Source organism: Pithys albifrons, chromosome 3 (genome assembly GCF_047495875.1).
Source record: "Pithys albifrons albifrons isolate INPA30051 chromosome 3, PitAlb_v1, whole genome shotgun sequence".
Taxonomy (NCBI): Eukaryota; Metazoa; Chordata; class Aves; order Passeriformes; family Thamnophilidae; genus Pithys; species Pithys albifrons.
The window spans coordinates 50,207,118-50,230,369 of record NC_092460.1 but is presented as its reverse complement, the minus strand read 5'-3'; the positions used below and the strand labels follow the sequence as shown (position 1 = coordinate 50,230,369).

The 23,252-nt window shown below is 43.2% G+C and overlaps 1 protein-coding gene across 1 annotated transcript; it reads right to left on the bottom strand.

Moving 5' to 3' along the window:
* Nucleotides 1-1,135: 1,135 nt before the first annotated feature.
* Nucleotides 1,136-22,857, bottom strand: FAM83F (family with sequence similarity 83 member F). Its single transcript, XM_071551807.1, has 5 exons — nucleotides 22,274-22,857; nucleotides 18,378-18,545; nucleotides 11,038-11,159; nucleotides 9,810-10,522; nucleotides 1,136-5,129 (listed from the first exon to the last, which is right to left on the bottom strand). Exons 1-5 carry the CDS (start codon nucleotides 22,727-22,729, stop codon nucleotides 5,065-5,067), a joined length of 1,524 nt encoding a protein of 507 aa, XP_071407908.1. The 5' UTR covers nucleotides 22,730-22,857; the 3' UTR covers nucleotides 1,136-5,064.
* Between the last annotated feature and the right edge of the window lie 395 nt (nucleotides 22,858-23,252).

Genomic DNA, 23,252 nt, shown 5'->3' with positions numbered 1-23,252 from the left:
TGACTTGTAAGTTCTTGTGCAGAGACTTTCCTCTCTCTCTTACTTCCCTATCTTGCTGAAAAGCACTGCAGATTTGCCCACATTGGGATGCTGGGTGCTCTGTGTTATGCTGTGGTTTTCTACAACCTAATTCCAAGTACACAGGCCCAGACTTGCAAGAAAGATCAGAAATACATGTTGTGCAAAGAGTTAGGTAAACATCTGTCAGCCTTGCTACCTACATAAAGGCTTTACCATTTCATCTGCATCCATAGGTTTCTCTTCCAAGATGTTTCCTACAGTCACCTAAAGTGCTTTTCCTAAGACTTGCTTATTAATGAGGATTCCCAAATTTGCATTTCTTCAGCAGGCAAAGGACAGGGGACATAAGGTCTAGGGAGACAAAGAGGTCATTCATTCCTGGACTGCTCCCTGATTTTGCAAGATACAGATGAAAGTGTCGAGAAACAAAAGTGTTATTATCTAAGTAGCAGTGAAGTGAGAGGAAGGACTTTATCTTTCTTTCTTGGAGAACCTCCCTAAAACAAGTTCAAAAAAGGAAAAGGCACAAAGTGATGGCAGTGCTAATGCTATAAAGAAAGAAATTCGGGTGCACAGAGACCTGAGATGCCCTGAGAAAAAAGGTTGGATTAGACAGACTCTTCTGTAACAGTACAAATGCAATAGCTACATAGATTTAAAACAGTGAAAGATGAAGATTTTGTTTACTGCAAATACTCTTTTATGTACCTTAATGCCCAAAAGTAAAATAGAAGCTGGATTTATTCCGAAATATGGTCAGGAATTTTAAAACAGACTTTTGTAGACACAAACAAGGGAGCATGGGAAACGAGAGCTTGTGAGTTACTTAAATGTCAAGGATTATATTGTACCAGGTAGAACTGAAATGTAGCACAGGGACTCAGTTTCATAAATGAAATGTCATTGCTGATGGGTACAAATTATATAAGAAAGATGGAAAAGGAAACTGAGGTGGCATTTTGTTGGATGCATTTATAGCTGCAGAAAGTTACAGATCAGCCGCAAAGTAGTAAAAAACATAAAGAAAAACTGAAGTGGACATCTGCTACAGCCTACTCCAGCAGCGAGAAAGCAGGAATGAATTCGTCTCTCTCAAGTTACTCAAAGCCACAGGACACTGTACGTGTGGGGAATTAAGCTGCCCACATTTCTTTTACCAAGTACTGCCAAACTCTGGCCAAAGATGTTCACCTGTTACACAGAAACCTGCTCTAATCCAGACAGTACAAGTTCTTGACAAATAAACAAGAAAAATCCCCCAAGCCCAGGAATTTAGGCCGAGAAAACTACAAGTGACACCAATGAATAAAGTATCTAAGCATAACACAGTAGTTTATTTGTTTGACTTAGAAAAGGTCTCCAGCATAATTAACTGGACACATATACATTAAATACACAAATACAAACCAAAAGAAACACAGAGGGCACACATTCAGCCAAGAGGCTCATTCTGAACCACTCACCATTTTACGCCAGAAATAGTAAGCCATAAGGCCCAGCTTTGTACCTTTCTGTCCAAACCCAGGACCACAGCTGTGGGCCCCATGGGAGGCTACACGTATCAGCAAACCTGGGCTAACAAGCCAAATGGTAAAAGAGATGCAGAGAACAGGCATCGTCTCAAGAGTGTACAGGGCCAGGACACAAATGCCAAAGAGAGCTAATCTGATTCTTTAAAATAGCAACAGAACAACAAATGTCTCCCATCTTTCCCTTGGGAGGTTGGTGACTTGGTTACAAGAAGAAGCATTTTGGGTAATAACCTAATGGCAGCTTATTTGGAGACTGCTGAGCCTTCAGCCTTCACTAGCAGACTTCCAACAGAATTCCTAACCAGTGCTCTTTGCCCCTCTGACCCACAGCACCAACAACCACATTTTATCTGGAGAGTGAGAGAGGTTCATTTTACAGGTCACAGCCTCAGGTTTCTAGCATTCATTAAGAACCACAATTAGCAAAACTAGTCAAAATAAATGTGGTCACCTCACCCAGACTCACTTCTGTTGCCATAGGAGCAGCCAAATATTCCAAGTTCAGCTGATCTAATCTTCAGGGAAGAACGAGTTCCACCAGAGCCTGAAACATCCACTCTGGATCAACAAGGCTGTGTGCATTCTCAGTCATGATGAGTTTAAGGAGCAGATTTTTATCATGCAAAAAAGCAAGTTTGTTCTCTCAAATTAAGTAATTAAGCAGTGCATGATAAGCCTAAGGAATTCTACTAGCCTCTGGAGTCAAGACATGAGACTGACTTCCATGGAAAGAATTTAAAAAAGAAGTGAACACTACCTTTCAGGAACTGGTGTGGCAACAGAGAGATGAGAGACCTTTGCTGGAAAGGAGATCCTGTTAGTTGAGAAAGTTAAAGAAAACTGTTCTGACCTCCATCACAGGAAAGAGAAAGTAAAGCACATTAATACATAAGCACAGAAGGAAAGGAAGGACAAGTGAAATCAGCCTCTCAGATTATTTGTGGAAGTCACTTCACCCAAAATAAAGCAACAAAGACATAAACCCCAAGAGACAGAGGACTTCCTGGAAATCTGACACTATAGATATCAATGTGGTACTAATTAGTTAATTAACCTATTGCACAATTCAAAAAAAAAGAAGTATTTTAAAAACCTGGGGGAACAAGGAAGCACCAGATGACATGGCCTGATAAATTTCTCTGACCTCTTCTAACAAAGTGAAATAAATACAAAGAGAGAAAAAAGTAAGTCTCCCCTAAGTCTGGAGAGTAACCAAAGTATGGCAAAATCAAGCCACCTTCAACTATCCTACAAACATAATGCAAGTAGCTTTTGGCACATGAGCTACACACATGAAGTCAACAGGATAACTCAGGTATTAAGTTACTTCTACATCCAAATGGTGGTGCTGCTTCCAACACTTCTTTTTTCCCCATTACCAGGAATAATTTTTTAAAACACTGCTCATAATATGACCTGACAGACTCAGCTGTAAAACTGCAGCTTGTTCCCAGAAAGCTATATAGAATGTTTAACCCACTGAGCAAGGGTAAGTGTGTTTAACAGAGGACACAATACCTTTGGCATTTTAGGGTCTCAAGACGTTCTGCAGGGCAAACGTAGTAAAACAGATATGCTTGCTGTTCAAGCTAAATATACTTCCAGGAAAGGCAATTAATTAATCAATCAGTCAGTCAATCAATCCATCAATTGCATTTTACCATCAACTACAGACAGCTGTTTGAGTGTAACAACCACTACCACAAGCCAGCATCTGGAAGTCTTTGGGACAGCTTGTTCTGTGTTGGGAGCAGATCAATTGCCTTTGCTGTGAACTCGTTGTGCAGCGAGATGGTTTCTATAAACAAAAAGTAAAACTAAACCTGCATATTTCTGATGTTTGATTATGTATCTGGCAAGCAGGTATGTGAGTTTTCAGGTGTCCTCTTGCAATTAGGATCTATTTTTCTTGGATATAACAAGAGGGCTTATTTATGACAGCAAGTATGTAATTTGGACGGTAAGAAAGCAGAGTAAAGCGTCAACCTGCACACTGTAGAAACAAAAAGCAACCTGCTTCTCCGCTCTGTTAATGAGTAGAACTGGAAAAGGGCTAGTGAACAAGAGGACAAAGGTGTCAGTCAGATCCCATATAATGCATAGCTGCAAGTATTGTGAACCCGCAACTTGGAAAAAACGGTGACTGAGGACATATAGGTCTGTAAAATCACAAGTGGCAAGGAGATAAGGAATAAGGTTGGTTATCACCATGTCTGACAGCGGAAGAATTGGGGTCACTCAAGGAAATAATAAAGAAAACCATTAAAACAGCCTAACAACATTTGCTTTTTGTACCACGCAATGAACTTGGGGTTTGTTGCCACAGAACACTGTGGAGACCAAAAGTAGAAAAGGATTTTTAGAAAGGGACTAAGTGCATCATTAAGGCCAGGTCCAGAAGGAACTGCCAGTTCAGAAAGTCCATAGACTGCTGGAATGGTGTCAGAGAAATGCCTTTGTATACAACCTTTATATTTTATGCTTCTGTGATCACCTGTTACTGGTTGTTCTGAGAGACAGGATAGCAGATGGGATGGCCTTTGGTCTGATTGCACAAAACTCTTCTTATGGATCAAAGCTCTGAATTTTAGCATGATTTAGAGTTTGGAAAGGTTAACTTTATAAAAAAAAAGGACATTTGAAAAGCTTGCATGCCTTCTCTGCTTCCTCTTTCAACTCTCAAAGATGTGCTCCTTAATCATTCAGTTTCCATGAATGGTAAAGTACCACTGAAATAGGATCAAACAGGATTTTTCTAACAGCCACTGAAGTCTTCACTATTGCTGCCCAGATCCTGCCCAGTCCCCCTTATAAAGTGTTTTTCCTGACCCAGTCTGAACTGCAGGTTGAACATCCTCCTATATTCAATTTTTCCTCTTTACTACATTCTTGCTAAATCACTTCATTCAGCTGCTGTATTTATGATATGAAACAGTTCAGATACTAATCTGTTGGCCTGTTAGCTAAACCCTTCCCCTAGACCACTCATTTCTGTGTGGGTAAGCGACAACAGGAATCTACAGGAAGACTCCTTGTGGATAAAGGATTGCTGTGCTGTCTGTAAACATCCTTATTTCGCCCAGAATTTGCCAGACCGAGTGGATTCAGCCTTTCAGCCAGTCAGACCAATCCATTTTTGCAGTGCAGTAAACAATGCAACACAGTGATTTGTAGTCTGTAGCTAGACAGACTGAAGTAGCAGCACAAGTAAGTCAGAAAATCTCCTGCATTTACCTGGACGCAGAGCAAGCTCTGAGACCAGTCATCACAGTTGTTTTTATATATAAAATATGTGTGCACACAGACATATGAACTAATACATTCACCACTAACCCTCATGTAAGGGACCAACCATCCAAAGTCTATGCTTCACCCAGTAAATGTGCTTAAACTGGGGACCATGAAGTGGCTTTACAGACCACTGTGAGGATATGGCTGTAGTTTCAAAATCAATCAAGAAGTTCCTGTTCCAGCTTGTTCAGTCTTCAGCTCTCCAGACAATCCTTCCCAATCAAGATAACACACAGGTAGATTGTTTGTTTTTATCGCTCATAGTGGAGTTTGGATTCAGGTTACCTGGAAAGAAAAGAAGTTAAAGTAATGTTAAGGTGAAGTAAATAAGACCTGGATAAAGTTCGGACTCATGGTTCACTCTCATTATTTACTGAATATCTTGTGTTAGACCTACATTATTCTACAGTGCCTTGTGGCTTTTTTCTTTTTTTTATTGCAGTGTAATGAAGAGACACTAAAATAAGAGCAAATGGGGAGTATACTGTGGAGAAAACCACTGGAGAAGTATTGTCACGTTTTAGCTTGTACCCAGGCTAGCTTAAGTGGTGCTCCCAGGTCCCATCTGGCACTGAGAAACAGTCTGGCCATACCTTGGCTGGTAGATTTTCCAGAGTGAGGTATAGAAAAACAAGAAAAAACCAAGTCAGGTCATCTTATCCATTTGATATCCACACACATTTTCAGTAGAATTTTTTTTCCACATTTCATTTTAAACATCTCAAGTGCCACTATTTCTACCATTGCCTTTGAAAGACAAATCCCAAGGCCTCAGGGTCTCTCAGTTAAGTAGCACAGTATGCTGCATCAATTTTTTATAATCTTAGGTTTTTTCAAAGCTTACTCTATGAATTTCTTCTGCTCCCAGTATCTGTACTTTTCAATGCTTGCACTTCCCTCTGGTCTCCTTCATTAGAGCCAGATATTGGTCTGGATGCCCCAGCATATTTTTTTCAAGCACTGTATGAAAGTGTGTTCAGAGGCTTTTGGAAGTAAGGGAGCTCATCTGTGCTTAGCAAAGTTTACATGAGCTGTAGCCCAGGGCAGCAGGTGCTGAGAGGGGCTGCCACGTGGCCTGCAATCACTCTGAGCAAGGGTGGCCCCGCTCATGTATTTGTACAGAAGGAAGGTTTATGTGCATCTCCCAAGCACTTGGAGTCAAATGCCAGTTCTGACTGAGAACAGGGAGGGAAAACTGCTACAGGTCATGGTGACATGCTACTGAGAAGTGTCAGCCTTGCTAAGTTTAGGGTGCATTCAAGCCAAGCACCGCCTCTGAACTGGGCCTCAAGTGAATCATTTTTAATTTCACTCTCTTGTTTGTCGGTATTTGTTCAATGTTGTCCTTACCTGTAGGTGATGGGAAAGAGAAGAGCTCTCTCCTCTCCCACTCCCTTCTCTCCACTTTCTTCCACACTCCACCTTCTTGATATTCCCGTGGGAGGTTACACTGCAACCTGCCCTCACTTCTGTGGCTGCTCTGTATGCTGCTGCCTCCTCCCCACATCTCCCCGGAGCATTTTCTTCTACCTGTCCCCGCTCTGATGTATTCTGCATGCTACTACCAAGTTTATCATCACTCCTGTCTCCTCACCACTGCTCTTCCACTCCCTGTCTGTATCACATTCAAGACCCTCACATTTACTTTCAAAAGTGTGTGCTCCTCTGCTTAATTTTAACTCCCAACTCCTTTATTCTTCTCACTTTCTACTCTTGTCTTCTGACCTTTTTCTACAGATCCCACTACAGTTAGAGCAAACACTCTCCCTGTATGTACCCAACAACGTTCCCCTCTTTCTCTTTAAAAAATAGGCTGAAAATTCCAGTTACCACTCCTTTGTGATCTCACTTTGGCTGAAAAACACTGGTGATAACTAAACAACTATTTCAGTGGTATTGCAGTGCCTAGTGTAAATCCCATTTCTTGTTGCAAGAAGCACTCAAAAGTGAAACACAGAGTCCTGCCACTAAGTAAATGTATTCTGCAGCCATCATTCATGAGGAGTGAAGGCTGACATATGAAGCAACTCAGGACAGCTGACCCTTCTGAACGAGCCCACTTTGCTTCTTCCAAGGGAGAACACAAAACAAAAAGTCAGTGCCATCCAAAGGCACACAGCTTTCAAATCTTTGCAGTATTTCCCAGAGACTGCACACAGATGTCAGTGTCTTTGCTGATCACAGTCTGCCCAGCATCAGCTTAAAATTAACAAGATTCTGTTCAGGTTCAGAGCTGCTCTAGTGTTCCTAAGCAGCCAACAGTGAAATTCAAGAGTTCTGTCATTTCATAATGTGATTTAAGAAAACCTTGTGAGACAAAGCACAGTCTCCATGCACTGTGGCAGGACAACACCTCAGGGTGTGGATTCAGACAGCCAGTTTGGGACATTACTACCTGTAGCCCTCGCATTTTCCAGATGCTCAATTCTGACTTGTAGGTATTCTTTTCTAGCATGTAAATACTGCATCAGATTTTCAGACTCCATCACAGCACACACTTTCATCACTTCCCTTCTCAGTTCAGATTCTCTCCATCACTATTTGCTCCTGCAAGACTGAATCTGACCTTTAGCCTGCTTGAACAATGTGTTTCAATTACTCTGTGAGCTACTTGAGGTGTGGATCTGGTCTCTCTATGCATTTGCAAGGTGGGATGTGTCTCTGTGGTACTACAGAATTAATAGTGACTTTGGAGGATGTGTGCTCAGGCAGGCCCATGAGGCTTAAGTGTGCTGTTTAATCTTTACAAAAGGTAAGGGCAGCTATTTCAAACTGTGAAGCTCTGAATAATTGCATCCTAACCTGCCTGCATACCAAGTAACTTCTCCTTCATTTCCACTTCTTAAACCTCCCTTCTGTCACCCAGTGTATCACAGTATCAGTTTTCACTAGCCCTGCTCAAAGACAACTTAAACTTTTAAAACTACATCAGCCCTAAAGTTCCCCAAGAACAAAGTGCCTCCTAGCTTTATATCGAAGTTGGGAATCTATTCCATGCCCCTGTTCAAGAATTTTTTTATTAAATCCTAATGATAGATGTGCCACTGATCAAATAGCTGCAGAATCTTCTAGATAGCTACATTTTTTTCCATTTCTTGTGAATCTCCATCATCTTCCTAAGTGCCCTCTACCATCTCTGTTCATGTGCCACTTTGGGACCATTAGACTAGAGAAGCTTTCTCAAGAGCAACATAGAAGCAGTGATCTTCCTCCAGTCTTTTATAACACCACGACTCCTGTATACTTCAAAAGCTGTGGAGTCTCCGGCTGTCACCATGAACAGGCATTCTCAATTTGCATAAAGTACTACCAAGGACTCATTGGAAAGATTTATCAGGTCAGAAAGAACAGAGGGGGAGGGCTGGTGAGCACCTTCCCTGTGCCTGTTCTCAGTCCTTCCTTTCCCTTTACTGAAAGAGGTGGCAGCCCTTGGCAAGTAATAGCGGCAATTAAATAAAACCTGAACATAATAGCATGATAGTCTTTGTGGAAATGGTCTAGACCAAGCACCAGACTGGCACAGATCCTCTGTGTTACAAGAAACAGGGAGTTTCCTGCTGCCTGGACTGTGTAATGCCCTGGAAGGGCACAGCACCCCACTGTTTGACTAGAGACATCAATCTCTTTCATGCTGTAATTTGGGCCTCATTTCATCATGACGATGCGGGAAAACAGGCTGTGTGCTTTAAAACAGCTGACAGTGAGAAACGCTGGGAATCTCTGATACCGTAAAGTGCTGACGAATCAGAGATTGCACAATTCTCTACTTCTGTCACTAGAGGGTACTGCAAGCCCTCAGGTCCATTCCTCCGAGAGGAAATGCCTATACATCTCCCTATAGGTCCGCACCGATTTTGTTTTCCTAGCTGTGAGTAATGGGGTCCACCAGTCCACTGTCTGTACTCAAGGCTGCCATTGGGAGAGAGGACCTCTTTGCACCAGGGTTTACTTCAGCCTCCTCAAATGCCAGACACACATTCTAAAATGGACCTACTATAATCTCAAATAAATTATCCAAGCCTTCTTACCATTCCTTTCTTGTGTTTATTTGGCATTTTTAAGTCTGCTTCTTTTGGCCAGAAATATTTCTAAGAACCTAATCAATTGCTGTTGCTGACCTTCCCAATCCCATGCTTTTCTTTTCGGTCTCAAGAGAATGCCTTTCCATTTCACATCACGGTAGTTTCAAGGGAATTCAGTCTCTCTCTGCCTGCATTTCACATTCATCAGAGCACAGAACGGTTTCTGGCCAGACAAGTTGAGGAGAAATTTTCTCGCTGGAAGTAGTTTATTTTCCTGCTGGTGCAGGATGTATTGATACCCACCGCAACTCACTGAGAGGAAGACAATCAGGCTAAATAGTCCAGAGATTTACTTCAAATTCACAAAACATGTTGGGGAGCTAACTATGAACCCATAAATTGGCAGAAATCTTTATCATTTGCTTCTTCAACTGACTGAAGCCTTGGAAGGACTTAGCGAAAATATCAATCGTGTTAGCAAAGAAAGAAAAGTTGAGATTTAGTGATCTACTTCTCTATGGCTTCTGTTTCCATGACCACCTCCCCCATTTCAGCTCAACACATACACATTTTTCTCTCTTTTCCACCAGGAACTTGTCACACTAAACACACCTGACTAAACTCTAATGAGGAAAGGAGGGGTTCCACTGAAAATCTGACTATGCCCTGCTAGCCACTACAATAGTGAATGTTCTCTTTGCCCCACACCCATTTCAAGTATGAGAAACATCTACATGAGAAATACCAACTTTACAATAAATTTAATTGCTATTAAATTGCTCTGAACTTAAATTGCCTGTATCATTTGATACAGCTACTTTTTGATCTCACTCATTTTGATATAGAGGAAATAATAGTGGCCTACAGTGAATGTGTTTGCATCCATCAGCCAAACTCAGAATCAGGGACATAGTAAGTAGAGTGTGCTGGTGAAAGGTTTTACCTGACATGCCTCCAGTGCTCCGAACACTAGCAGGGCCAATGCTGAGCCGCTCATATTCCAATTTCATGTTCCCAAGGTCTTCTCCTGAATGTCCTTCACTGGCAAAAGAATTGGCCTCAATGCTTGAGCCTGGAGACCGTTTGGCCTTGCGACTGAAAAGCCCACTGGCAAACCGTTTTCCTTGCTTTGAACTGGTCTGTGCATCTTCCTTCTTCATGTCACGAATAGACTCTCTGGATTTGGATTTATTTTTCAGGTCCATGTGGAGCCGGGAGAACAGTTTCTGAGGGCTCCGATTCAGCTTGTTCAAGTTCTCCAGAGGGGGATCTATTTCTGGGAACACTTGCTCCAATGTGACTAAGTCATTCAGAAATTGATTTAACCGTTTCTTTGACTCACTTGTTTCCTCCTTTTCCATGTTTCCCTGATTATCTTGTCTGTGCCGTGAAGCCCAGAGCATCATATCGCCGCGGGTTGCCCCTGCAACTAAACCATACTTGGGGTTGATGAACTTCCGAGCCACGGTGGAGGAATGAAGGCCTGGTTTCCCGACTCCAAAAAGGAATGGATTAGCAATATCCAGTTCCTTGTATAAGTTAACTTCCTCTGAGATGGCATAGAGCTCACGAAACTCAACATCAAACATTTCCACATGCTGCCCTGTCAAGACTAGCAGAATGTTTCTGTCAATGTGGGATGAAGTCCATGTGAAGCTAAGAGGATGAAACAGAACCAACATTATCATTTTGCCATTTGCCCACATTCTTGGCAAGACGAGTCACAACAGATACATGATACAACAACATTATTGCCCTTCTTTAAGGCATGCAGACCAGATCTGGAAGAAAAGGCCCTAAAACTCTGAAGGACAATTTATGCTTTTGAAAAGCAACACTGCATCTACAGGAGGAGCCTTCAGACTGAAAACCTCACTGAACAGAACTGAGCACAGTGACTGGTGGGAAGTCCTTGCAGACCTCCACCTGATGCAGTGTGGAACTGTCTCTAGCCCACTGAATTGGTCTACCAGCATGAGGATATTCCATTCTCTCAGAAGCAGCTTGGGCTCTATGCCACCTTCTCTGTCATTCCATTCCAGTTTCTACAGATGCCACACAGATTACAGAGGCTGGGATAAGAAAGGGCATGATATGAGAATACTGTCAAGCAAAGTCATGAGCCATTCTTTACAAAAAATGCCTTAATGCCTTAACCAAGTGTGACCCACCTGTATGATCCAGTGGCCACCTTTTCACCATCCACCATTAGGAATCGGGATGCCAGTGTGCCTCTGATCTTCCCTGACGGCATGTAGAACCCAACTCCTGTCACAGAACGTATGCGGATATTCTAACAGGGAGGTGAAAAGACAAAATGTCACAATAAATAGGGCAGAGAATTAGGTAATTGCCAGCTCCAAGTCTTAACATGTCACTCACATTATTTCACTACTTCTGAGACTACAGCTTATTTTGTATCAGCCACCAGAAGACCTGCAGAAAGAAAAGCATTGTGCCATAAGACCTGCTGTGATTCCCTGTCTATGCAGGTCACTCCCCTCCCTCAGTTTGTAGCCCTGACCAAGAGATCAGCCTCTCTAATACAGCCTGCTGTCTTCAGCTATTCATCTGAGCCCACTGGCAAGACAATGCTGTCAAAATCAATTAATCCCCAATCCCCAGTCTTGTGCTGCAGCTTGGAATGCCCAGCCCTGTTTTGGGGAATGAATCAGAGAAAGCTCTGAGTTACATCTGCACTCTTTGAATCCCAAATCCTATTCCATGGCCCTTGTGAGCTCTTCTCCACATGATGTTAGCAGGACCACAAACCCAAGGAACTTCACGACACCTGTGCAGTGCAAAGGACACAGCTACTTGGAAGGTAATGTATGAGACAGGTCTGCAGTAGGTATTTTTTGTGTTTGTGTTCCAATTCACAACAACACATGGCTTGACAAAATTGACCAAATGAGAAGAATGGAAAATTTAATTATTAGAGAAAAGAATAGAAAACAATTCCATCACTCAAAAGATAGATGTTTGCTATCTGTTATAACAAAAGGAGAACCCCGACATTTATAATTTTGCTAAGAACCCCAAATAATTGTGTCCTCCCAGCTCCCTTGTTGTCCAATAGAGAGTGAAAAACACAGTATTTTTTGAACAAAAGGAGTAGGATGATTGTATCTACCAATGTCTTGAATAGATCAGCAGAAAAGAATTTCTGCAGAAGAGGAAGGAAAAACTTCATAAAATGAATAGAAGTAGTTGGAAAAAGAATACCTCTCCCCAAACCTGCCATCTCATCCCCTTTGGCTGGCAAACCTACAAGTAATAAAATAAGGCACTACAAGACACAGAAAACCTACCCAAGTTAAGGTTACATGATTTCCAACAATAGATATATGCCTGCACAGGCTATAAGGATATATTTGCACATTGGCCTGAGTGTTATCTGCTAATGGGTCCTGGGTGCACAAGGCTGAGCTGCCAAGCTGTCTGACATGAAACATTCCTCCTTACCCCCACCCCAAACACAAAAGCATTGCTTGTCAGTATAAGTTTGGAGCAAATAATCTTGTCACCCTGATGCACAAATCTAGACAATTTTCTTGATTTCACCATCTGTTTCTGTTTCTAAAAGGATTCTTTAACAATGACAAGTCAAAAGGTACTGTGAACTGGAGTCATAAATCCAGGGTTGGAAGTCAGATAATCCCAAGTGCAATTGCAGTTCTGACACTATTCCCTGTGATGTGCTGGAAAAGTCAATTCACCTTTGCCTCATTCTTCCTCCATCTGCAGAGCAGAAGAAGCAGGAGCATTTGGCTAATGCTCTCACAGCCTCAGATCCCACAAAGAGCTAAGTCCTGTTATTATAAACCTCACTGACAGCTTAAATATTGATATGCTATAGAAATTAGCATGCAGGAATGAGTAATTATAAGAATGCAAATTTCTTTCAAAAGCCTTTTTCCAAATATAACACTTACCTTTTCAATCTGCTCCTATTTCCCCCACTAAAATACAGCACTGGCAATACAAATTCTGACTAACAGTAACTGATGATACTACTGTTTTGCACTCATCTGTTGCTTGATCTGTCTGGAGTCCTGTGTGGGCAATAGCTAATTAATGCTCCCAACAATGCTGAAAGTATTATTACCCTGTTTTAAAGATGAGGACCCTAAGAGAGAAAAAGATGAAGTGACTTGCCCAAGACCTAGCAGTGAGTCAGTCATATGTGTGGGATGCTGAATGCAGGTTGGTAGAGCACAGAAGAAACGGTGCCCTTTCCAGCTGTTAAAATAACACTTGTAGTTGACTGGCTGATCACCTGAAATAATTTTTTCCTTGCTAATTAATGTTAGAAGTGGGATTTGCCAAATCATGGGATATTGACTGCAAGTGAAAAGAAGGACCTTATTCTTCAAATCAGTCAACAGCTCTGACACAGCACGTATCTTTGTAAATCAAGAATTATCAGTCTGTGTGAGCAGAACGTTTCTTAGCATGTAACAAGTGTGGATTTTATTGTGTTCATTATGTTCTCTCGCCTTCTTTCAATGGAAAGAAAGCACACTTGATATTCTGTGTTAACTGAGCTGTACATAACACTTAGAAAGGCACTGCTGAACACATAAAACTCCTTGAACAAAGTAGGTACAGGAGTGCATAAATACATCTTGAAATGCAGAAAACAAGCACAAAGTCATATAAACATCAAGTCACTTAACAGGTTATTTGTATAATGTTTCTACCTTGAAGGATCTTCGAGCATTTCTAGACTGCAATATCAGGCTCTACAGAAGAACAAGCCTAGGTTCATGTACCAAAGGCTGCATAGTAATAAAAGAGGAAAGACAAATGTAAATGAGGTGAGATTACAGGCGTTTCTGGGGGGAACTAGTGTTAGAGTAACAATAAATATTTTGGGTAGAGGACCAGTTAGTTCACCAGATAGAAGTGACCCCTCCAGATCTGCATTCTTGCAGAAGCCTGATTAAGGTTTGTTTTGGCTTATGGAAACTGCAGTCTGCATTAAACTCCCTTATTTCCTTTATACAAACCTGCATCACTCCTCATCACAAGCAGTGACTAACATCTCCCTGGCTCCAACTAAATATGAACTGGTAACAATCAAGCCTGACACAGCATCCTAGTACAAACAGTGAAGGAATTGGCCTTTCTTGCTTTATTGGGACACACTTTTAAATTCACACTGAACCCACGGAAAGCTAAATTAGACCCAGTTTATAAAGTCAGTAATGCTGTGACTAACACTATTAATTGTCACTTGACAGACCCGGGCAGTAGTGATCACAAACTGGGGTTTTAGTAGGGCGAAGACACAAAAGAGACCCTAAAGGAAGGAGTTTTAAGTGCTTCACCAGGGAATCCTGTGTGTACCTTCCCTCTTAGAACAACTGCTGAGATATATATATATATATTGCAAAGTAGGTGGGGTTCTCTATTTCAAGTTGGGACAGATGGCACCAACAACCTCTATAAACTCACAGATGTGAAACAGACTAAAGAGGCAACACACAAAAGCAGTAGCTGAGAGATGGCAGTGACTAAACAGTCCCTCATATTACCTATTTTTCAAAATGTGGAGATCCCTTTTTTGCTGTCCCTGTTAAATTCAAATCCCTTCAGTCAACAGAATCTCTTGTGGTACCTCGTGTCCTTTGTTTTCTTGTCCTACTGCTTCACCCGAGCACAGGGCTGAGGGGGAGGCACCAGATGCCCATTATTTCCCACATTAAATCCTAAATGGAGGCACCATAGAAGGGGGGAAATGAGAGATATGGGATTCCTATGGACAAGACCATAGCTATGGCAGTAAAGTATTTTTTTCTTATTCATGGTCTGCAAGATTGTAATTTCTGATGGTCAGACCTCCGGGTCAGGGAGATGGATGGCAGCAACTAATCTTACACAAAAGCAACCACAATCTGGAAGCATACAGCAAGTAATGCTAGGAAATACTGTGGTTTTATCATGCGTTTACCCTGAACAGTTTTAGAAAAGACATGCTTATTGACAAAATAGTGTAACTTGCAAGTATTCAAGTAGGACAGGATGGAACGTGGCTAGCTGGGACCTGGACTGCCAAGATCATTACTGGGTATTATTTATTTGTGTCTTTGCAAAAAGAGAGCCTTGTAATCCTCCCTTTTCAGAAGGTTTCAAGCAATCTAGAAGAATTCTCTAACAGATAATTAAAGAACCAACAGCACTGCATCCCAATCACATTCACCTTGTCCCTCATCCAAGCTAGGAATCAATGACAAAAGTCATGAAATCGTTAAATGAAATTCCAAAAGTTTCCTAGGCAGAAACTTTTCAGACTTCCTGGAGTGAGGGGAGAAAAGTCCTTACATGTTTGGAAAATGAATGTAAAGATTAACATGAAGGTGAATTTCCTGCAGATAGGTGATTCTTTGGGCTTGCCTGGAACTCTAGAACTCACTGTCTTTGGGCAGGAGTGTCTGTTACTGTGCTCCTGGTTAGCAGAACGATGGGGAGAAAAAGCACTTATCTAAAAACTGGTGAGAACACCAACCTTCAGATTGGAAAAAAAAGAAATGAATTTTTGAGGGGCAATGAATTTTGTATCTATGAGAACCTTTAATCACTGTGGTCTCCAAAGAACACTCTTGTGTCAAACATAACAGCAGTCTGGCAAATCATGTCCTGTAGGCTCAGGAAGTTGTATGACTCATACACACAGGACATGCTCTTACTAACAACCCATGAACATGCCAATGGTTGAATTTAAATGCATTTCTAATGAACTGTGGCCTTCAGATAAAAACTGAGGTTTTCTCATTTCATGCTTGAAGTCGGTAAAGAAATTTTAATCTTTGCAGAGTCAGGTACTGTCTTTCTACAGCAGTTTTCCCCCCTTGAGACTGACAGCAAATCATGATATTTTGCCATCTCACAGTAAAACAACAGCCAGGAATTTTGTGACAATGCCCACTGTATGTAGACAAAGGGCAAAATCCAGTGTTAAGAGTAAATCTCCTTGTACTAGAACCATTGAAGTATTCACTCTGCATTGGATGAACGGGCCAATGGAACCAAAATATCAGGAATCACAGAACAATATGAGTATCTGGTAGTGACAGAAGACCCTGCAGCCCAGGGCAGTGTGTCATCTCTCTCCTCCTGAGATCAGAACTTGTCTCTAAACCTTAAAGTGATGTCCCACATAGCTGCAACTTTCTGAGAAAAAAGCCATCCTCTCTATCTTGCACAAGCATTCCAAAGGAAAAGTGGGCAGAAGGGCAGGAAAGAAGAATATGCAATTCCTTTGCTTGCAAACTAGGGAAAATCTTTTAGAAGGAAGAAAAATGGTAACAACAAAAAGACAGTGCAAAGAGATAATGTCTTCCCTGTTGCTGAAAATCTGTAGGAGAAACTCAGACATCAAAGCAGTTGTCAGGAGAAAGATGTCATAGATAAGAAATGGGTGAATGATAGAGTTAACTGCACCAGGGTTTCTCATTCTTCCTCAGCAACTCCAATTCTGTGATTAAATGCTGCAGGACAAAATGATTCTGCTTGAAGAAGACCAGAGGCCCAGCTTGCTTTAAATCTGGATCTTCAATACTTGGTAGGGCTGGGTGCAATCCTCAACAAGGGGAAGCCTTAATCTTGCTTGAGCTTCCTTGGGTATCTAAAGTTTGTTGTCAGGGAATCACTATATGATGGTTTCTGCTACACTGACCCAAGTACCAGCACATGGATATATCCAAAGTAGCCATGGGCAGGATTCTAAGACTGCATGTTCCTTGACAGGCAAATGACCTATTTTCCCCATTCCAGAAAGGATCTTCCCAGTCCTTTCATAGTACCATATACAGGAATTAGCTGCATTGACCTTAACAAGATTAGCAAAACCCTTAGCCATACCAGAAAAGGAATATAACCACCTGAAGAAAAGGGGAAAATATTGAAGGGCAGCACTCTGTGGGCTGGAGCTCTGTAGAAGAGTGAACAACTAGGTCAAAAGTTCTTCTGAGTGGACTTCAGCTCAGCTTCTATCTGTCCTTTTTAGCTCATAGATTCTAACGAAAAACTTAACAAGGGCTGCTGTGAGAGAAGGGAACCACAGAAGGAACACAGAAGAGTTTTATCCTGCTTTTGATGGCATCAGTTCCTCTTTGGAAAGGATTATCCAACTAGACTGCTGCAGGACCTACACACTGTCATGATTGGTTTAGGAGTGCAAAGTCTATGTAGATACCTATGGAGAGAGAGATCAGAGGAAGAGCAGAAGATGATCACTTACTGTTTTAGAGACTGGGAAGGCATACAAAAAGGACCTCAGCTCTCCAATAACATCACCACTTTTTCTAAAATGGCAGGGCATCTTTTCATTCACTCCATCAAGGAGTTAAAATATGCAGTACTGAAGACATCATTCCTGCACATGATAACACTGCGAGAAAAGTACTGGGAAACAGGTATCAGAGCAAATGGAACTGCTACTGAGATGTTGCAATTATGTACCAAAGAGATTTGAGCCTAGGCCACGGAATGCCCCTGATGCTTGAAACAGGTCTGTTATAATGATGTCTGTGTCTTGCTTTCAAAGACACCAAAGGAAAGAAACTTCCATAACTGTTTTAGAGAGAGATAAGAAAACTTCTCGGTTGGATGTGTTTTTTGATGAAACTCAGAGCAGAGTGATAGTTCACAGGAGCACTATTCATATATATGCAAATAAATTTCATCTAGATTCAAGATGGTTCTCCTAAAATACTTAATACAAGACTCTATAATCTTCAGAGCCTTTTGAGTTTTGGGGGGGTGGTGGTTAACTATTAAGTGCTTATTGAAGATCCACCCTTCCTCTAGGCTAAAAGGTTTCCTGCCACCCTCCCCACCACTGCTTAGAACAGGTGGATCACAAAGAGGGGTGAGTTTGGCATCCCAAAGGTTGTTTCCAACTTAGCAACTTTTCTGGTATTTGGAATAAGGCTGTAGATGTCAGCCAGCCTAGACTGACTACACTGCTGTGCTGCATGCACTTTATGAAGGCATACTCTGATGTGGGGCTGGTCAGCAGCTATGCCCCTCAATCCCTTAAGTTCTCATGTAAAGGAGGACTACAAGCTCATTCACTCTGAGGTGTGCTGGATAGGAAAGTCTTCATTTCACAGGGTATATGTGCCCTGTAACTGGGATCCATGCAGTTCAACTCAAACTGCTACTGTGGTCTGTAGTTTGAACTCTTACACAGAAGATCTACAGGAATTTCCTCCAACAATTTTGTTCCCAAACAGGAATTTTTAGGTCACAAGAGCCAAGAAACTACCTAGATCCCTGTCTCAAATGACAGACTAAAAACTCAAATCTTTCCTTTTTCTTTCCTTCTCTATCACCAAGCTACTCTCTTATCCCTCTGTGTTCCATCAAACCCTCTGTAAGTGCTGTGATACGACTTTAGGGAAGAAGAGATGTGTTTGCCGGTTCAAGTGAGTTCCAAGATTTGTTACAACTGAAAAAGGCCGATGACCTGCAGGAGATAACGGTTCAGTATTGAATATCTTACCCGGATCTGCAAGTCACTGAGGTCAAGACATCTGCACATTTCCAGGAAAAGCTTCACACCCTCCTCATCTAGGATGATATAGACCGGGATCCAGCGCTTATATGCTGCATCAACAACATCACGGAAGATGTCTCGGTCTGTAAATACATCCATGACCACTGCAATAATCTGAAAACAAGAATACGGTAGACAGACAACTGAATATTAGAAATTGAAAGGAAGGACCATCACAGTGGTGCAAAATAAAGGAGAGCCCTAATGCCAGATTATGGAGGAGAAGGATATAGGGGAGATGGAAGTACAGAGATGTACATGCACAAGCACTAACAATAATCTTGTAATTTTCTGGCTTGGTCCTGTCACACTTTTGAGGGAACTTAATAAAGAAGTTCTCCTACTGGGGGAAAATTATTTATTTCAGCACCCTGAGAAATGCTAAAGCCAAATTCCTAGTTTTTCCTCTGCATTGTGAAAGTTTTGTTACCACTGTGAGGATCCACTTCAATGAAGAACACTGAAAACAGATTGAAAAAGAAGACTGGAAACACAACTCTAACACTTAACCTGAAGGTGTGTAATGGAAGAATGAATGTGCAGAGAAATCAGGACCTGAATTCTCAGCCCCAGTGCATAGTGCAGACAACAAAAATTTTATTTTCCTTTTTTTTCCCAATTCCCTGTGAGAAGTCTGCTCTCAGAGCTGGCTTCCCAAGGAGTGATTTATGGAGTTCAAACATAAACACCTCATATTTCTCAGGAAGAGACTGGAGTGTGTTCAAGATTTGAAGACAAAATGATCATTCCCTTTCCTCACATGCAATGTTTGTCTGGTATAAAACTAATCTCTCTTTCTGGGCATAAATTTTACATTAAAAACAAAAGGTTTAGCTGACGTGAGAGACAAGCCTGAACATTCACAGGATGAGTAACAACAAACCCAAGAAAGTTATGGACAACTTTAATGCTGATCTTACATGTTTTGTCTCCCATTTTGTATCTTTTACACCATTAGAAATATCAATTAATTTTTCTGCCTGAAAGAGTTACTCTTCCCAACATTGAAAGGTTATGACTGAGGGAAACTACTGTTCTTCTCGTCATCTTGTGAAACATCAACTTGGCAAGTCAGAGCTCTCATGCTGACAATATGCTGGGAATAGAGTTGCAGAAATTTTAATTTTCCAAGTGCTGGGGGTCACAGTAATGAGCCAAGCTGTGCTGAGGATTGTATGTACAGGTGTGAATGGAGGTAAATACTGGACCAAACACTAGGATTTTCTTCAATGTTTGAAGATGCAGCTCAAGTTGCAGCAGCCCCCTAAGGAGGGGGGAATCATTCTCCTCAGAGACTTCTTTCCTTTGAAATATGTTCTTGAAGAAATCACTTTCAGGAAAGTGATGTCACAGCAGACGTCGCCCACTGTGTTTGCTGAGTCTCTGCTTGTATGGCCAACAACAACCAACACATCTGCTCCATCAGGCTCCTTCTGTCAACAGTGCTTACACAAGCTTTTCTTTGTTAGAAAAAGAAAAAAGAGCTGACATTGTGTTTATGCTCATCATTAACATGTAAGTTCTTGACACAAATGAACTGTGCTGGAGCTACATCACACTGGGTCCCTCAGTAACTTCTACTAGGCAGAGCTGCATTTCAGGTCCTGCCTTGGCTTTCACTTTCCAGCAAGATGCAGGGAGTATTACCAGAACCCCAGAAAAACAAAATACAGTGAACTTGTGCCACTTTATTCCTGAACAACTTCATATACAGGTAAATTATGATTAAAGGCATGAACAGTTCATCCATTAACTCAGGCCTGCTATGCTCCCTTTCCCCGCCACACACTGTGAGATGGATATAGTTATTTAGGAACAAGGATGCCAGATAACATCCATTTGAAGTAATAACATCCATATAGGGAATTGATCAAGAATGGATAGCAAAAGTGAGAATTTGTTTTCTTTCCATCCCCTCCATTTTCAATGAATCTAATGACCACAGAACTTACCCCATGTCCTGGACAAATCATTAATTGTTAGTACTGACTTTGCAATATGAAAGGATGTTTCCTTCCAGGCTGTGGGGTCCTGGGTCAGTTCAGGCTTCATTGCAAGACTGTGGGCCATAATAACAGCAGTCCTGTACAAAAACCAGATGAGCTGCCTTGCAGATGGGACTTCCAAGCCAGGAAAAGGTGCTGTGGGCGATGCCTGTTGTTATGCTCGCTTTCTCAAACCCCTGTCACAGCTGGTGATCTGTCAAGATCACCTAGGAACGTTCTCAAGGATAGCAAGTCAGAGCATGAGTGTCCACCCCTGCAAGAGGTTTTCCCTATTTCTCTACCCATCCTCTGAATAATAAACTTATCTCTAGGCCCCATAGGTGTGCCTAGCTTTTGGTAAGAATTTAAAGATTGGCAAGTTAATGCTTGCCAATCTCATTGCAGCAAGGTAACTTAATTAACATATGTTTGTAAAACACTGATGACAAGCCACCCACAGACATGTGCCACATATTACTAGTATCTGTTTAGAGCCCCCTCAGAAAAAAAAACCCAAAAAACAGGAATCCCCCACTCTGATCTGCTGATTGAAAAGCTGCCACCTGGAGACTGTCCTTTTGCCAGGGCCAGCTCAGCTGAATACAATAGGCATAGTTATCTATGAAAAGGACTATTAAACACTCAAATGGCTGTTAAACATGAAACCAGCTTTGGGCTGGGAGGGGCACAGTTTGTCCAGTCAGTGAAAAAATAAAAATCTACACAGGAATAAATTACTTCTGGGTGCCAGGTACACCTATAGAAAGAAAAAAACTTTCCCAGTTCTTGCATGGTCTGTAGAGGCATTTGTAGCAGTGCAAAGAGGATGTGAAGTTGGAATAAACTGGAGTGTAACTTCTGGGTCTTCTAAATGACCTCACCAGTCACTGAACACGATTGCACGGTGTGCATGATTTCTGCAAGCTGAGGAGATCACATGCCAGACTAATGGAAAGTTTTCTGTGTTTCCTTGCAGATTCAGTTTTAACAAGTCTGCAAAAGTTGTACATGTAGCGTGTGCTGGCAGAGAGGAGCAGGTAGAGGAGGAAATAACTGCTGAATTAGAATGCACAACCCCCCAAAAGCTGCAAAACTAAGCGCAGAAATGTTCTTACACTATTCTCTCCCTTCCCCAGTGGGTGTGTCAGCTCTGAAGCGGATCTTTTCCTGGGTGGTCTTCCCTGGAATCTTCACCCACATCCGGGCTGGGTGACGCAAAACCTTGTCATTGCCCCCACCTATTCAACGCAAGCTCTTGTAGCATCACGGCTGGCTTGTTTTCTTGCCAGAAGTGTCTTCTCACCACTGACAGTCATTTCCAGACAAAGATAAATAGGAGGAACAGCCACATATTGTCTGGACTCTGGCTACTCTCAGTACAGGCTAGATAGTGTTGACGCCACAAAAAATAAACCCCAAAAACACCGCCCCATAAACAAACGCACTGCCCTGTATTTAATTAGGGAAACCTGCACACACAGGAGGGTTGGCTGTAACAGCATCACGACCTGCCTTCCTCTGAACCCGAGAATGAGACCCGGACAGCACAAAGCGAAGCACAGGTGGAAAATCCCACCTGCGGGGGGACGGAAGGCAATGTGAAGGGGTCTAACCCCATCCCAGGCATCAGCTTAGGCAAAGCATAGTATGACTGGCAACATGAGGCCAGGAAATCCCTGCCTGGTGGATGCCGACCAGCTGGATGGCCAACATGCTCCTCCTCTGGACTGAGGAAAGCCCCGCCATGGCGGGCTCTCTCCTGCCTTCCGCCCACATCTCAAGCCATGCCCTCCGCCCGCCTGCCCCCGGCCCAGGCGTGAAGGCGGGCAGGGCCGGCCCGTCGAGGGAAGGTCGTACCTTCTGCGCCTGCTGGATCATCTCCCGCACCACCTCCTTCAGGTGCGGCGCGCTCTCCTCCTTGCGCGGGTGCGTGAACAGGGACACCCGGCTGATGCCCCGGTAGAAGGTCTTGTCGGTCCAGCCCAAGTCCAACGGGGGCACCTCCGTGTCCGAGCACTCGGGCCAGTAGGCCAGCGAGAGGGTCTCGCCGCCGGGCCCCCGGGCCACCCTGCCGCCCTCCCGAGGGTCGTCGTACCCCCGCCACCCGCCCCGCAGGTCCTGCAGCTCCCGGCCGGAGAGGAAGTCGCGGAGCTGCTCCTTCCTCAGCGCCTCCCGGTACGCCGGCTCGCCGCGGGTCACCAGCGCTTCCAGGGCTCGCCGCTGCTCCTCGCTGTAGTAGAAGCGAGCCTGGGCCTCCGTCACCTTCTCGTTGACGTGCAGGTCGTCCAACAGCAGCACCTGGGACTCCGCCATGCCGTCGGCACCCCAGCGCAGCGCCGGCCGGCCGGAACGAGGGCAGGGAGGTGCGGCAGGAGGCAGAGGCAGGGCCGGGACCGCCTCACCTGGCCTGCCCCAGCCCGCCCCGACGGGTGGGGCGCCGCTCCCGGCGCTGCGGACTCGGCCGTCCCCGCCGTCCTGCCCCTCTGCCACACCCCGGGGTGGCCCCGGCCCCTGGGGACAGGGGCACGAGCTGGGGAGAGGACAGTGTCTGGGAAAAGGCCAACAACTTGACCTAAGGGATGCAGGGTGCAAAGAAGGGGAACAATGAGATAAAGGGAAAAGACTGGTTACGTGTCAGCCCAGACCAGTTTTAGAAGGATGTGGGTTAGAAATCTTTAACTAACTTGAGAAATCGTGTCCGGTGAGTGAACTTAGTGCATTAAAATGGGAAAACCACACCTCCAAGGGAAGACCCTCACCCACTGAACACATGAATTTGGAATGCCCTGTACCTTTAAACCGAGGGGGCGGGGGAAGTGAAGGAGTAGCAGCTTAG

Coding starts and splice junctions, on each gene's coding strand:
- FAM83F (XM_071551807.1), bottom strand. CDS start 22,729: ATGGCGGAGTCCCAGGTGCTGCTGTTGGACGACCTGCACGTCAACGAG. Junction 11,160..18,377: donor TCAGTGACTTGCAGATCCGG/GTAAGATATTCA, acceptor CCTCCCTGTTAG/AATATCCGCATACGTTCTGT. Junction 10,523..11,037: donor GTGGCCACTGGATCATACAG/GTGGGTCACACT, acceptor TCATCCTCTTAG/CTTCACATGGACTTCATCCC.